This window comes from Thunnus thynnus, chromosome 4 (genome assembly GCF_963924715.1).
Source record: "Thunnus thynnus chromosome 4, fThuThy2.1, whole genome shotgun sequence".
Lineage (NCBI taxonomy): Eukaryota > Metazoa > Chordata > Actinopteri > Scombriformes > Scombridae > Thunnus > Thunnus thynnus.
Genome location: NC_089520.1, coordinates 289060 through 305425, shown reverse-complemented (window position 1 = coordinate 305425; position 16366 = coordinate 289060). Strand labels below are relative to the sequence as shown.

General features: G+C 45.3%; 1 protein-coding gene across 1 annotated transcript; it reads right to left on the bottom strand.

Annotated features, from left to right (window-relative positions):
* LOC137180839 (pyruvate dehydrogenase [acetyl-transferring]-phosphatase 1, mitochondrial-like) lies at positions 1-11783 on the bottom strand. Its single transcript, XM_067586103.1, has 6 exons — positions 11478-11783; positions 10642-10840; positions 4425-4847; positions 3368-3468; positions 1591-2150; positions 1-404 (listed from the first exon to the last, which is right to left on the bottom strand). The coding sequence occupies exons 2-6, from the start codon at positions 10831-10833 to the stop codon at positions 130-132; spliced, it is 1551 nt and encodes a 516-aa protein (XP_067442204.1). The 5' UTR covers positions 10834-10840; positions 11478-11783; the 3' UTR covers positions 1-129.
* Between the last annotated feature and the right edge of the window lie 4583 nt (positions 11784-16366).

Below are 16366 nucleotides of genomic sequence, written 5' to 3'. Positions count from 1 at the left end.
TGTATTTTATGACATTTATTTTTATTTAAAACTCAGGAGACAAAGAGCAACAGACGGAGTAAAAACAACAACAAGTGAATGATTCGTCAGCCGGCCGGTTAACGACCAGGTGACCTGCAGGTGATCTGATCAAAGGTCGGGCTCGTTCAGGTGGACGACGGTGACGGTGATGTCATCGCGGTACCTCCTGGCCAGGTCTGCCGGCAGGCTCAGCATCTTGGTCAGGCGGTTCAGCGCCACCGCTCCGTACCCGTCGTCCCCCAGGGCGTGGCGAAGCAGGTGGGTGGCGGCGTTCAGGTCCTCCAGCACTGACAGAACCCGCCCCTTCCTCTCCAGCAGGAGGCGCTGCAGGCCGCCCAGCGTCACTCCCACGCCGGGAATTATGGGTCTCTGCTGCTGAAGACCTGTACAGCAACAAATTATGTTAATTGTAGCGGTTTGGACAATTTGAATTACCCTCAAACCCACAAAGGATACATGATGAACTCATGACCCTAAAATATGCTTTCAAAAGACCTTTTAGTTTTGTATAAACAAACACAAAATGAACACTTCAATAAAGTTAATAAGGCCAAACACACAAAATTATATTAGAGCACTCACACAAAACAACAAAACTCTTCAACAAATCAGTCCAGGTCCATAAACAAAGATAGTGCTCCGTTCCGGGTTTTTCCTGTTTCTCAATACAGTTCAGTTCTCAAACAAAAATAATCCGCCTCGAGTTTTCCCGGAATTCCAAACAAAACTCAAAATAAGGAATTCAGTTCAGCTTTTAACCGTCCTACCAACCCCAAAAGCCTTCAACTGCTTTCATCATTTACACTTCGACTGCTTTCATCATTTACACTTCGACTGCTTTCGTTGTTTACGCTTCGATTGCTTTCATCATTTACACTTCGACTGCTTTCACCGTTAACACTTCGACTGCTTTCATCATTTACACTTCGACTGCTTTCACCGTTAACACTTTGACTGCTTTCATCATTTACACTTCGACTGCTTTCACCGTTTACACTTCGACTGCTTTCATCGTTAACGCTTTGACTGCTTTCACCGTTAACGCTTCGACTGCTTTCACCGTTAACGCTTCGACTGCTTTCACCGTTTACGCTTCGACTGCTTTCACCGTTTACGCTTCGACTGCTTTCACCGTTTACGCTTCGACTGCTTTCACCGTTTACGCTTCGACTGCTTTCATCGTTTACGCTTCGACTGCTTTCACGATTTACACTTCGACTGCTTTCAGCATTTACGCTTCGACTGCTTTCACCGTTTACGCTTCGACTGCTTTCAGCGTTTACGCTTCGACTGCTTTCAGCGTTTACGCTTCGACTGCTTTCAGCGTTTACGCTTCGACTGCTTTCATCGTTTACGCTTCGACTGCTTTGACTCCGTCTTTTAGAGCTGAACCTTTCAGCTGATTTAAACTGCTCTTCAACACTTCAGCTGCCGCCTCCGCTCCTTTCAGTGTTGACACATTAAACTGCACTTCCTGTATTATGTGCAGTGGACTCAGACGTCAACAGACGGTCTGTAATCGTTACCGACCGCCGGCGTCCCGTCACGGTCTGCATGATCATCACTGACCTGTCAGTTGTTCTCCAACCAGCTGGACGACCGTCTGCCGGTGCATCAGCTCCCAGAGTCCGTCGGTCGCCAGGACCAGGAACTTGTCAGAGGGTGTGATGTGGTGTCGGGTGACCTCCGGCCGGGCGCTCAGGTACGGCGGGGTCAGGTAGTGCGGTGGGAGCGTGCGGGCCGCCTCGTTGACCACAGACAGGACGTCCGGTCGGGTTTCGTAGATTTGACTCAGCATCTCTGCGCTCCATTTGAAGCGGACGTCGCCGAACGCCCTGAACGGCAGCAGCAGACCCAGCAGGCGGTCGTGGCGGACCGCCGTCCTGCGCTCCGACGGCGGGTGCTCTCCCAGAATCCTTTGCAGCTCGTCGGGGTTCTGTGCGTTGTGGTCGTTGGTGAGGCTGACCGCCGACCAGCGCCCGTCCGGATCCTGGACGCCCAGCACGGCCCGGCTGTCTCCCAGGTTGGCCACGTGCAGGACGCCGTTGGAGACGTGGGCGACGCAGGCCGTGCAGCCGGACAGCGCCACCCGCAGGGGGGAGGACGCCTCCCCGGGGAGGGACACCCGTCTGAGAACAGAGAGATGAAGAGGACATCTTCTGACGTTAGCGTCTGTTACAGTCACATGACGGGAAAAACACATCCAGCAGCCGAGAAACAGAAAGCATGAAATCATAAATATCTGATGTTTAATATTCGTCCTGTTAGTTTTATCAGGAGCAGATTCATTTAATATTAATATTAATATTATCTGATAACTTAGTGTTTAGATATTAATAATAATATTAATAATAATATTAATAATAATATTAATAATAATATTCACACTAAATCCAACTTATAAACCTCAAACTTCTTCTTGTCTGTTGATTGTCGGTCTTAAAACCAGCTGATAGAACCACTGCTGCCTGCTGGACTGGTGTTACGTGTGTGTGTGTGTGTGTGTGTGTGTGTGTGTGTGTGTGTGTGTGTGTGTGTGTGTGTGTGTGTGTGTGTGTGTTAGTGTATTTCAGACGCTACCTGGTGGTGTGTGAACGTGCACATTAAAGGACAAGTTCACAATGTTAAACCAACAGTCAGTGTGTTTCTTGCTGTAATCATACTGACCAGTAGAAGATCCTTCATAATGACCTCACAGTGTAAATCCACAGTCTGAAGCTAATATGAAGCTTCAGCGTCCAAATGAGTCAAATCAAGTAGATATCTTTCAACGTTACAGTCTTTTTAGTGCCAAAGTTCCTCTTTTTGTTACTATACTTCCACCTGCAGCTCAACAGGGAAACACTGTCCGAGGAAACACAAAGAGGGAATTTGATGCTAAAAAGACTGTAAATGTGTCAGATATCCACTTGATATGACTAACTCAGACTGCTGAAGCTGAATAGAAGCTTCACACAGACTTTAAATGACTGTGTGGACACACTGTGGATTTGAAAGCACATTTGAAGGATCTTTAATATCCAGTATGAACAGGAGGAATGATTACAGACACCTGGCTGCTGGTTTAACACACTGGGAACACTGGGAACTCGTCCTTTCAGTGCTCATGACTGCAGGTGGGTGTGTTCGGACGAATCAGCTGGAGCTTCATGAACTGACGTGAACCCAAACAAAAGGTCTGTTTCCTCGGTTGTTTCTGGTTGTATCGCCGCCTACGCAGCTGGAACTGTGTGTTTATGTGTTTCGGCTTCAGCCAGACGTTGAATCCAAACATCTGGCGTGTAAATGAGACATGACGACATAAAACACAGTAAAGCAGTTTTAATGGAGACTGCAGCGCAGGGACCTGGATGTGGATGTGGACAGGTGGACCTGGGCCTCCACAGACAGGTCGTAGTCGAGGCGACGGAAAGCGTTGACCAGCGCTGAACTCAACCTGCCGCCATCCTGCAGCCAATCAGAGAGCAGAAAGATAACGACATCTCAACATGAGAAAGTTGTAAAGCTACATTCATTTCCTGTCTGAAGGGAACCTCCTCTCACTGCTGACTGTGGTTTATAAAGGTAATAATCTAATATTCTTTATAAAGGTAATAATCTAATATTCTTTATAAAGGTAATAATCTAATATTCTTTATAAAGGTAATAATCTAATATTCTTTATAAAGGTAATAATCTAATATTTTTTATAAAGGGAATAATCTAATATTTTTTATAAAGGCAATAATCTAATATTTTTTATAAAGGGAATAATCTAATATTTTTTATAAAGGGAATAATCTAATATTTTTTTATAAAGGCAATAATCTAATATTTTTTATAAAGGGAATAATCTAATATTTTTTATAAAGGGAATAATCTAATATTTTTTTATAAAGGCAATAATCTAATATTTTTTATAAAGGGAATAATCTAATATTTTTTATAAAGGGAATAATCTAATATTTTTTTATAAAGGCAATAATCTAATATTTTTTATAAAGGGAATAATCTAATATTTTTTATAAAGGGAATAATCTAATATTTTTTATAAAGGGAATAATCTAATATTTTTTATAAAGGGAATAATCTAATATTTTTTTATAAAGGCAATAATCTAATATTCTTTATAAAGGCAATAATCTAATATTCTTTATAAAGGCAATAATCTAATATTCTTTATAAAGGCAATAATCTAATATTCTTTATAAAGGCAATAATCTAATATTCTTTATAAAGGTAATAATCTAATATTTTTTATATCTATATAATCTATTTCTTAGTGCACACGTACACTTTTGGTTTGGATCCTGCACAGTTCTATATATATGTATTAATATGAGGTTGCAGGCACCAGAGATGTCACACTGATCTTCTCTCTGAGGTCTAGTTTTCTAGTTTTGTTTCTGGTCTGATGTGGTTACCTGGTCATCTTCCTCGTCCTCCTCATCCTCCCCCTCCAGCCTCTCCTGCCAGTAGTTTCGGAGGCTGTGGAAGGAGGTCGCTCCTCCGTCGGGGCAGCTGTGGTCTTGGGGATGTTTGTGCCACTCCAGTAGCGGCGGTACGGCCCGTTCCTCCTCCACCGCCCGTTCCAGCTCCGCCAGCGTCCGGAGCGGCAGCGCCGCTACCGCGATGTAGTAGAACAGCCTCTGGCTGACGGCGTGCGCGCACGCTGCGCCCGCGTGCCCGTCAAACACGCCGAACAGCACGCCGCCACGGCCCGGCAGGCAGGTGGCGCTGCTGCGACGGTCCTCACCGGGGTGGTTGGACGGCAACACGTTGCTATGGAAACCAAGGACACCGTGGGAGGCGGGGCCTCTGGGGAAGGTGTGACTGTACTCGTTGGCCTGGCAACAGAAGACAGACAGTCATCCACCAATCACAGGCTCCTCGTGCGTGTGTGTGTGTGTGTGTGTGTGTGTATGTGTGTGTGTGTGTGTGAGTGTGTGTGTGTGTGTGTGTGTAGGTGTGTGTGTGTGTGTAGGTGTGTGTGTGTGTGTGTGTCTGTCTGTGTGTGTGTATGTGTGTAGGTGTGACTGTGTAGGTTTGTGTGTGTGTGTGTGTGTGTGTGTGTAGGTGTGACTGTGTAGGTTTGTGTGTGTGTGTGTGTGTGTGTGTGTGTGTGTGTAGGTGTGTGTGTGTGTAGGTGTAGGTGTGTGTGTGTGTGTGTGTGTGTGTATGTATGTGTGTAGGTGTGTGTGTATGTGTGTGTATGTATGTGTGTAGGTGTGTGTGTATGTGTGTGTATGTATGTGTGTAGGTGTGTGTGTGTGTAGGTGTAGGTGTGTGTGTGTGTGTGTGTGTAGGTGTGTGTGTGTGTGTATGTGTGTATGTGTGTAGGTGTGTGTGTGTGTGTGTGTGTGTGTGTGTATGTGTGTAGGTGTGTGTGTGTGTGTGTATGTGTGTGTGTAGGTGTGTGTGTGTGTGTGTGTGTGTGTGTGTAGGTGTGTGTGTGTAGGTGTGTGTGTGTGTGTAGGTGTGTAGGTGTGTGTGTGTGTGTGTATGTGTGTGTGTAGGTGTGTGTGTGTGTGTGTGTGTGTGTGTGTGTGTAGGTGTGTGTGTGTAGGTGTGTGTGTGTGTGTAGGTGTGTGTGTGTAGGTGTGTGTGTGTGTAGGTGTGTGTGTGTGTAGGTGTGTGTGTGTGTGTGTAGGGGTGTGTGTGTGTGTAGGTGTGTGTGTGTGTGTGTAGGTGTGTGTGTGTGTAGGTGTGTGTGTAGGTGTGTGTGTGTAGGTGTGTGTAGGTGTGTGTGTGTCACGTGGACGTCACAGCTGTAACACCTGGAAAGTTTCTTTCTACAACACAGAAACGCTGCTCAGATCAAACACATGAGGCTGTTATTGTGTCGTATGTTCAGTTAACAGCAGCGTTCATATCACGCTTTGACGGATCAAATATTTTCTACATCAGTTCAGCTATAAATCAACAACATGCGCAGCAGCATCAGACTAGAAAGGTTTAAAGAGGCGCTGCGTCTGTTGACTCTTCCGTCCTCGCAGCACGTTTAATATGTTTAAAAAGAAATCTCAGAAGTTTCTTTACAGACGTTTAGTAAGAAACATCCATGCTGACCACCGCCGTTAAGCTATCTGCGCTAAGTGCTAGCCGAGCAGCAACCTCCAGACGTTACTGGTCTTTAAAAGCTAATAGCATCACTACATGTAACAAGCTAACCGGTTAACTCACTCATGATGCAGATGGTCATAAACACACTCATGTCTGTAACAGACAACAGGTGCACTAGACTGAGGAGTCGATGTCACATGACTGCAGTTCAACCAGGTAGTCTCAGCATCCAGCAGGTAGAGGCTGACTGGCAGAAGGAGATTCCTGAGAAAAACTATGAATAATGAACATTTAAAATAAATAAATAAAATTCATAAAATGATGAATATGAAGAAATGATCATTAGATACCACTAACTGAGGCGCTGCCTGCCCTGAATCAATAATAAGGAAATAATGTGCACATCACTAATACGCAACCATCCGAGACGACGGTAGATGCTGGATCTTCAGTTTCATTGCTGCCTGCTCACGTTAATGAGAACATGATGGAAGTTCTGCCTCTTTTTACGCTGTGGAGTCGAGTTCTCTACTGCTGCAGCTCCACCTGCACCTACAGCTCCACCTCTACATACAGCTCCACCTCTACAGCTCCACCTCCACATACAGCTCCACCTCCACCCACGACTACAGCTCCACCTCCACCTCTACAGCTCCACCTCCACCTACAGCTCCACCTCTACCTACAGCTCCACCTCTACAGCTCCACCTCTACCTACAGCTCCACCTCTACATACAGCTCCACCTCCACCTACAGCTCCACCTCCACCCACGACTACAGCTCCACCTCCACCTACAGCTCCACCTCTACCTACAGCTCCACCTCTACCTACAGCTCCACCTCTACAGCTCCACCTCCACCTACAGCTCCACCTCTACATACAGCTCCACCTCTACAGCTCCACCTACAGCTCCACCTCCACCTACAGCTCCACCTCTACATACAGCTCCACCTCTACCTACAGCTCCACGACTACAGCTCCACCTCTACATACAGCTCCACCTCTACCTACAGCTCCACCTCTACCTACAGCTCCACCTCTACAGCTCCACCTACAGCTCCACCTCCACCTACAGCTCCACCTCTACATACAGCTCCACCTCTACAGCTCCACCTCTACAGCTCCACCTCCACCTACAGCTCCACCTCTACATACAGCTCCACCTCTACAGCTCCACGACTACAGCTCCACCTCTACCTACAGCTCCACCTCCACCTACAGCTCCACCTCTACCTACAGCTCCACCTCTACATACAGCTCCACCTCTACAGCTCCACCTCTACAGCTCCACCTCCACCTACAGCTCCACCTCTACATACAGCTCCACCTCTACATACAGCTCCACCTCTACAGCTCCACGACTACAGCTCCACCTCTACATACAGCTCCACCTCTACAGCTCCACCTCTACATACAGCTCCACCTCTACATACAGCTCCACCTCTACCTACAGCTCCACCTCTACAGCTCCACGACTACAGCTCCACCTCTACCTACAGCTCCACCTCCACCTACAGCTCCACCTCTACCTACAGCTCCACCTCTACAGCTCCACCTCTACCTACACCTCCACTTCTACCTACAGCTCCACCTCTACATACAGCTCCATCTCTACCTGCAGCTCCACCTCCACCTACAGCTCCACCTCCACCTCTACATACAGCTCCACCTGCACCCACGACTACAGCTCCACCTCTACCTGCACCTCCACTTCTACCTACAGCTCCACCTCCACCTACAGCTCCACCTCTACCTGCACCTCCACCTCTACCTGCACCTCCACTTCTACCTACAGCTCCACCTCCACCTACAGCTCCACCTCTACATACAGCTCCACCTCTACAGCTCCACGACTACAGCTCCACCTCTACCTACAGCTCCACCTCCACCTACAGCTCCACCTCTACCTACAGCTCCACCTCCACCTACAGCTCCACCTCTACAGCTCCACCTCTACCTACACCTCCACTTCTACCTACAGCTCCACCTCTACATACAGCTCCATCTCTACCTGCAGCTCCACCTCCACCTACAGCTCCACCTCCACCTCTACATACAGCTCCACCTGCACCCACGACTACAGCTCCACCTCTACCTACACCTCCACTTCTACCTACAGCTCCACCTCCACCTCTACCTACAGCTCCACCTCTACCTGCACCTCCACCTCTACATACAGCTCCACCTCTACCTGCAGCTCCACCTCTACAGCTCCACCTCCACCTACAGCTCCACCTCTACCTACAGCTCCACCTCTACAGCTCCACCTCTACCTACACCTCCACTTCTACCTACAGCTCCACCTCTACATACAGCTCCATCTCTACCTGCAGCTCCACCTCTACAGCTCCACCTCCACCTACAGCTCCACCTCTACAGCTCCACCTCTACCTACAGCTCCACCTCTACATCTCCACCTCCACCTACAGCTCCACCTCTACACCTCCACCTCCACCTACAGCTCCACCTCTACCTACAGCTCCACCTCTACAGCTCCACCTCCACCTACAGCTCCACCTCTACCTACAGCTCCACCTCTACAGCTCCACCTCTACCTACAGCTCCACCTCTACATCTCCACCTCCACCTACAGCTCCACCTCTACCTACAGCTCCACCTCTACCTACAGCTCCACCTCTACCCGCCTCGGCTGTATGAAAAACTTACAGCCAAAGTGAGAGATGATGTGAAAGCTGCCTGCAGAGTTAAAACTCCTACTAGACGCCAACATCTTCAAAGATCTACGTGTCACCAGTCGATGTGACTCGATGGAAGGAGTCGGCGAGAACACGGATGTGTTTGACCGACTGCTACCTCGTTCCACACATGGAGGAGCAACCATGTTCTCAACCATTAACCTAGCAGATGCTGACTATCAGATACAGTGAGTTAGCTGTGGGCTAGCGTCAGCACCCTCAGTGTTTCAGAGGATGATGTCCATGGCGCTGCAGGATCTTCCTACATACTGCTAGAATTAATTGCAGCAAAACCAAAAACAGAAGAAACTTGGCTTGATGTTGATGAGCTTCGTCTGTTCCTTCTTTAGAACACTTGGATCCTCCGGATGAGGTTCAGGTCTTGCTGTTGTGTTCAAAAAACATTTTAATGGCCGCCTGTTGAATCCGGATCATTTCTCCAGCTTTGAGGTGCAATTAATTAAAGTTAGCCTGACGAATCCCTTCTTAACTGCACTCGTCAATCATCCACCAAGAACACATAAAGACTTCATCCCACAATTTGCTGACTGTCTTTCCAACATCATGCCCAACTTTGTCCTGATTCTTGGTGATTTCAGTATCCATGTTTGTTGTCCGTCTACTGTCCATTACTGGCTCTACTCACACGCTCCACCTGGTTTCAATGTCACAACATGGAAATGATTGATGCTTGTCTATCAGATCTTAGTGCAGTTTTATTTGAAACCTCTCTGCCTTCTTCTCCAGCTAAACCTCATCTCGCTGCTCTCGCTTCATTAACTCTTCAACTGCCAGTAAGTTCTCCGATGCCCTCATAGCTGCCCTCAATACCTGCACTACTGAGGCTTCTCCTCCTCATCTTAGCACAGAAGATCTCATTTCCTTATTTAACACAACCTTCCTTTCTATTCTTGACTCCATTGCCCCCCTTAAATCAAAAAAACCTAAACCTAGAAGCCTGCCCTGGCTTAATGACACCACTAACAGTCTAGAAATTACCTACATGACCAAAGGGTGGCCTCACTACCAAGTTAGCAATGAACTGTCCATGCATGAGTCACTTATTCTGACTGGGAGTCACAGAGTAGTGGTGCCAGTAAAGCTACATCTGGGCACATCCAGCACATGAGAGCCAGCAGACAAATCAGAGACTCAGAGACTTGTACTGGTGAACTAAGATTGATGCACTGGTACAGTCTGTCGTTTTCACCTGTGTGTCCTGTCAGCTGAATGACAACAAGCCTCTGCACCATTGACACCAGTCCCTTGGCCTGATGGACCCTGGCTAAAGTTGGCCCAGACTGGTCCTGCTGACTGCAGGTTTGCTGTTACCATGGTGGACCACTGTCAGGTCAGGGGAAGTTCAGCTTCTCAACAGTTATCACTGAAACACAATCATCATTTTTTGTGCAGGAACTTCTGACAAACGGGCGAAACTTTCTGTAAATCTGCTGCTGGCTGTTGTGCAACCTACACCGCACACGCGTGACAATCTGACCAGGCTCACTTAAGGTGGACTGACTTTTAAGGGGGACCAGCTTTTCTGATTTTAGTGACAATCTCAGCTGCTCCTCCAAGTTTCACTCAACTAATAAGATGATCAATCTGCTGCGTCTGATCGGAGCGCAGCAGTATCTCAGTGGTGAAAACACTACTCCATCTGTGTTTGGCTGCAGATTGTGGTGATGAGTGTTCATGTGGTGACTCTGTCGTTATCGCGTTTCACTCTGATTGGCTCAGCTGTCTCAGAGCTATGAAAGCAGTGATATGATTGGCTGAGATATTTCTTAATAATCACCACACCTGCTGATCTATATTCAATCAGCCCGTCTGCCCACACAGTCCCGCCTCGCTGTGCTTTGCACGGTGGATCTTTCTCACCTTTAAGATGCGGTTGATCTGAGCTGAGCTGATCTGTCCCGCCTCCTGCCCCATCCTGTACTTCCTGCTCCCGCTGGCTGCTGGGTAATGGAGTCCATGGAGCTCAGGGTGAGAGGGGGGGGGCGGGGGGGACGAGAGAGAGCGGCACTGCTGGAGCTCGAACCTGCAACGTCCACCAGTTCGTCCCAGCATGGCTGCACTGTTTACAGATGTTTATTTTAGTTCAAAAATACATGAAAATGTCAATAAAATTGCAAAAATATTCTGTGAATTTGACTAATGTAAAATAACATGAAACATTTATAATTGTCAATTTATAGACGATTTTTAAAGGTAATAAATAGATTAGTGTACTTTTTTAACATAATCTATTAAATACACAAGATTTTCAAGTAAAATTACACAAAAAACTCATATTACACTCGATATAATCTTAAAGTAGAATGATGCAATTACAGACCTGACTACCTGTTTTACATCAGTATTTTGACAGTATTTGTATTACAGCAGTGTCACTACATTTTTATAGGAAATTTAATTGTTGTCATAGGTGGAAATATCCCTATTTATCATTAAAAAGCCAAAAATGCACAACATTTCATGTAAAATTAAAGCTACAAACTATATTTTAATTACAGAAAATGACAGTATGTATTTTTATGAGATGGTTCTTTTCTGTTATTTACGGTATTTTATCAGCTGCTGCTGGAATATGACTTGTTTTTGTTTTGTTTACAGTGTTACTGAGAGTGTTTACCTGTGTGTCACCTGTTAAATGTTCTTTACAAACAGCAGCAGTAAAGATTCTGTGATGTTGAACAGAAGCTGAAACTCACCGGGTGTTTGTGTGTGTGTTCAGTTCCTGGTTAACTCTTCCTCCTCAGCTCCGGTAAACGTGTCACTTCAGTTTGTTTCACAGAGGTCAGGACCTTCCTTCCTTCCTTCCTTCCTTCCTTCCTTCCTTCCTTCCTTCCTTCTTCCTTCCTTCTTCCTTCCTTCGTTTCTTTCTTTCTTTCTTTCTTTCTTTCTTTCTTCCACCTGTCCAGCTTCTGGCTCGTGCAGCTGGTTGTTGGTATTTTCTCAGACTGTCTTTGTTTCGACCGCCGTGTTGTCCTCTGTGACCTTTGACAGTTTCCATATCTCGGTAATCAGTAATCTCTGTACCTCCCGCTGCTCGCTGAGGCCCCGCCCCTCACTGTGAGGCCCCGCCCCCTCCTTGTGACTGGGTTCAGTGTTTGTGAAAAACCTTTTTTCATATAAGTTTCATCCTTATTTTCATTAAGCTTTAAATCAGAGACAGAATCAAACTGCTGTAGAAACACATGAAACACTGAAAGCATCAAACTGAGATTAAAGGAGTTCAAATAAAAACTAAGTTTAAATGCTGTTTGGTGCTGAAGTGAAAGTGTTTAAAGAGTTGAGGGTTTAAATGTCTTCTTTCCTTTCGTAACTGTTGACTCTCTGTTGACTCCCCATCTCCCACTGCTGGTTTCCAGTTTCACAGCACACGCAGCTTGAAATCCAGACGTTGCGAATCTAGAAGCTAATCAATAGTTTTTGACTTCAGAGGTCATTAAATTCACCTTACGCTCTGATTGGACAGCTGTTTTCTGATGTAGCCACCGTACCGATGAACCAACAATGTTGGTGATTTGTTTCCACACATCATCGTTCTTTTAATGGTCCGAGCAGCTCGTTAAATACACGTTGTAGAGAAACCGGAGACGGCGACCATCAGCGTTTCTTCTGTTTTGTGTTAAGTTACAGAGATATAAAGAACTGCAGCGTTTCCATTCATAGGCTCAACCTGGGCAGCCCACCCAGTTAGATCAAGACCTGCCCAGTTAGATCAAGACCTGCCCAGTTAGATCAAGACCTGCCCAGTTACATCAAGACCTGCCCAGTTAGATCAAGACCTGCCCAGTTACATCAAGACCTGCCCAGTTAGATCAAGACCCGCCCAGTTAGATCAAGACCCGCCCAGTTAGATCAAGACCTGCCCAGTTAGATTTCTCTCCTCACCACTAACACAGACGAGTTTTAGGAATGTTTTGTTCCAAAACAAGGAAGATGCTCCGACAGGGAACGCCGACCCTGCAAACAGGAGAGAACATCTGCAGACCAAACAGAGTCGACGTGTTTCCATCTCAATATATTTTGAAAATGTAAAATGTATTTTATTATATAAATAGTTATTTATCTGTAAACAGAAGGCAACAAATCTACAGGTTGTGGATACAGAGATCAATGAATTTACAGGCAGGTGCATCTAGAGATCAATGAAACTGGAGGTCGCTGCATCGATTGGCTTTGAATCCAGAAGCTGCTGAAAATCCTCCTTCCTGTCCAGTCATTCACAAAATAAAATGACTGAATCATGAATCACTTACAAAAAACACTCTTGAAACTATTTTCTTCATGAGCCAAAAAGCTTCTTTTCTTCTTCTCTGTTTCAGTGCGTCTCAGCTTCTTCAGGAAAATATGGATTATACTGGATTACACACCATTAGACAAACATGTCCTCACTAGATGTCTCTCTGATAGTGTTGTAGCTGAATATGAGGAAGCAGTTCCATCAGTACTGAATTCACTGCCATGTCTCAATACTACAGAGGACTCTTATGTTAACTTTAGTTCCTCCCAAACTGATAATCTTGTTGATAGAGCTGCAGGCTCATTACGAATAACACTCGACTCCATCGCCCCCTTAAAAAGGAAGATAATAAAACATAAGAGGTTAGCTCCATGGTTTAACTCCCAAACCCGCAAATTAAAGCAAACATCATGAAAATATGAAAGGATTTGGCGTTCCACCAAAGTAGAAGATTCTCGCTTAGTCTGGCAAGATAGTCTTAAAACATATAGGAAGGCCCTCTGTAATGCCAGAGCCGCCTATTACTCAGCATTAATAGAAGAGAATAAAAACTGCCCTAGGTTCCTTTTCAGCACTTTGGCTGACAAAGAGTCATAACTCTACTGATCCATGTATTCCTATAGCTCTCAGTAGTAACGACTTTATGAGCTTCTTTAATGATAAAATTCTAACTATTAGAGACAAAATTAACCACCTCCTGCCCTCAACAGGCACCGTTCTCTCCCCAAACACAGGAACCTTAGTAACAGCTGTAAATCCTGACATATATTTGGACTGTTTTTCTCCAGTCAACTTTCCTGAACTAACTTCAATGATTTGTTCAGCTAAACCATCAACCTGTCTCTTAGATCCCATCCCAACTAGGCTGCTTAAGGAAGTCTTACCCTTAGTGAGCACTTCTTTACTAGATATGATCAATCTGTCTTTAGTAACAGGCTATGTACCACAGTCCTTTAAAGTAGCTGTAATTAAACCTCTTCTTAAGAAGCCTACTCTTGATTCAGGTGTTTTAGCCAATTATAGACCTATATCTAACCTTCCATTTCTCTCTAAGATCCTTGAGAAAGCAGTCTCTAATCAGTTATGTGACTTTCTACATAACAATAGTTTATTTGAGGATTTTCAGTCAGGATTTAGAGGCATCATAGCACAGAGACAGCACTGGTGAAAGTCACTAATGACCTCCTAACTGCATCAGTTTGTACATGTGAATGATGAATCCTCCATGAAGGCAAAAGTTAGACACGGAGTTCCACAAGGTTCTGTACTTGGACCAATTCTATTCACCTTGTATATGCTTCCTTTAGGTAATATTATTAGGAAACACTCCATAAACTTTCATTGTTATGCAGATGATACCCAATTATATTTATCAATGAAGCCTGATGAAACCAATCAGTTAAACAAACTCCAAACATGCCTTAACGACATAAAGACCTGGATGACCTGCAATTTTCTGCTACTAAACTCAGATAAAACTGAAGTTATTGTGTTTGGCCCTAAACACCTTAGAAACACATTATCTAATTAAAGCTGAAAGCAGCGATGAACGGGCCCTCGCGCGTCCACGCACGTCGGGCTGCGGTGCAGTCGAAGGTCTTCTGTCACAGGCATGTAGATGTTTTCAGACCCGGCTGTTTTCAGACAGGGCAAGAAGGAGATAAACATCACTTCCTTTGTCCACTGTTTTACCTGCTGCTGGGGCTGCTTCACTGAAATTTCGTAGGGGGCGCTATTCAGCCAGTTTGCATCACTGATGGAATATTGTCATGTAGACGTGTTCAGGCTGGGACTCTTATCAAACATGTAAAGTTTGGTGCAGACTGGAGCATTTACAATAAAGTTATAGCAACTTCCTCTGTCATGGTGAAACATCAAATCTCAACGGTGTGAGGATGAGAATTTCCTGCAGGGTGAGACATGTCTGTCTAGTTCACACCTGTCTGTCTAGTTCACACCTGTCTGTCTAGTTCACACCTGTCTGTCTCGTTCACACCTGTCTGTCTCGTTCACACCTGTAGCATCAAAATCATGCAAGTTTCGGGTCCATTCACTCGAATTTCAATTAGTAAACAAAACTCTTGATGAGTTTGTGTGTAAAACAAATTCATTTCCTAATTTTCATCAAGTCTATTTTTAGAAAAGTAAAGACTTTTAACCCACATGACCTGGTCAAAGTGTGATTGACATGTGTCCTGTCAGGTGTGTAGAGACAATAAGTAACTGATACTCATACATGTGAATGGAGAGTGTGAGTGAACCGCTAGGTGCTGGGCCCTAATAAAGGAAAAACTGCAGTACAGAGATACTAATTTTAGTTTGTATTTTATTTTTCTATAGCACTTTATAACTGTCATCCTCACTCCATTTTTTTCCCTTCCCCTCATAGGTCATCCCCACTACTGAATATAAATATAAGACCTATAATTATTGTAAAATAAATGATAATAACACCAAACTTCATACAAAGTTTGTATATAATGTACTGTATGTATATAGACCTTTATGCTGTATCCTACAAAAATGAGCTGCATTAAACCCCCACACCAGTGGCAGCTGGTGACTCAAAACACTGGGAGGACAAGAGGAAAACCAACAAACCGCATCAAACTATATGATTGTCCCACCTGCTGAAACCGGAGGGTGCAGTCCTGTTGGTGTCCTTCCCTGGCTGTTGCTGCTGTTATTGTTATTATTATTGTTATTGTGCATATTTGTGTCTCCCTCCTTCTTTCTCTCTCAACACAACCGGTGGAGGCAGACGGCGCCACCTACAGTCCGGTTCTGCTGGAGGTTTCCTCCCGTTGAAGGAGAGTTTTCCTGCTGCTGATGGAGGAACGTTGGGTCTCTGTAGGTTAAAGAGTTCAGTCCAGACCTGCTCTATGTGGGAAGAGACCTGACCTGGCACCATATAAATAAAAACTGATTGATTGATTCATTGTGTCTGTATGTGTGTATGTATGTGTGTGTGTGTGTGTATATGTGTGTATGTGTGTGTGTCTGTGTGTATATGTGTGTGTGTGTATGTGTGTGTGTATGTGTGTGTATGTGTTTGTGTGTGTGTGTGTGTGTGTATGTGTGTGTGTGTGTGTGTGTGTGTGTATATGTGTGAGTGTGTGTGTGTGCGTGTGATGTGTGCGTGCGTGTGTGTGTGTGTGTATGTGTGCGTGTGTGTGTGCGCGTGTGTGTGTGTGAGTGTGTGTGTGTGTGCGTGTGTGTGCGAGTGTGTGCGTGTATATATGTGTGTGCGTGTGTGCGAGTGTGTGTGTGTGTGCGAGTGTGTGTGTGTGTGTGTATGTGTGTATGTGTGTGTGTGTGTGTATGTGTGTGTGTGTGTATGTGTGTGTGTGT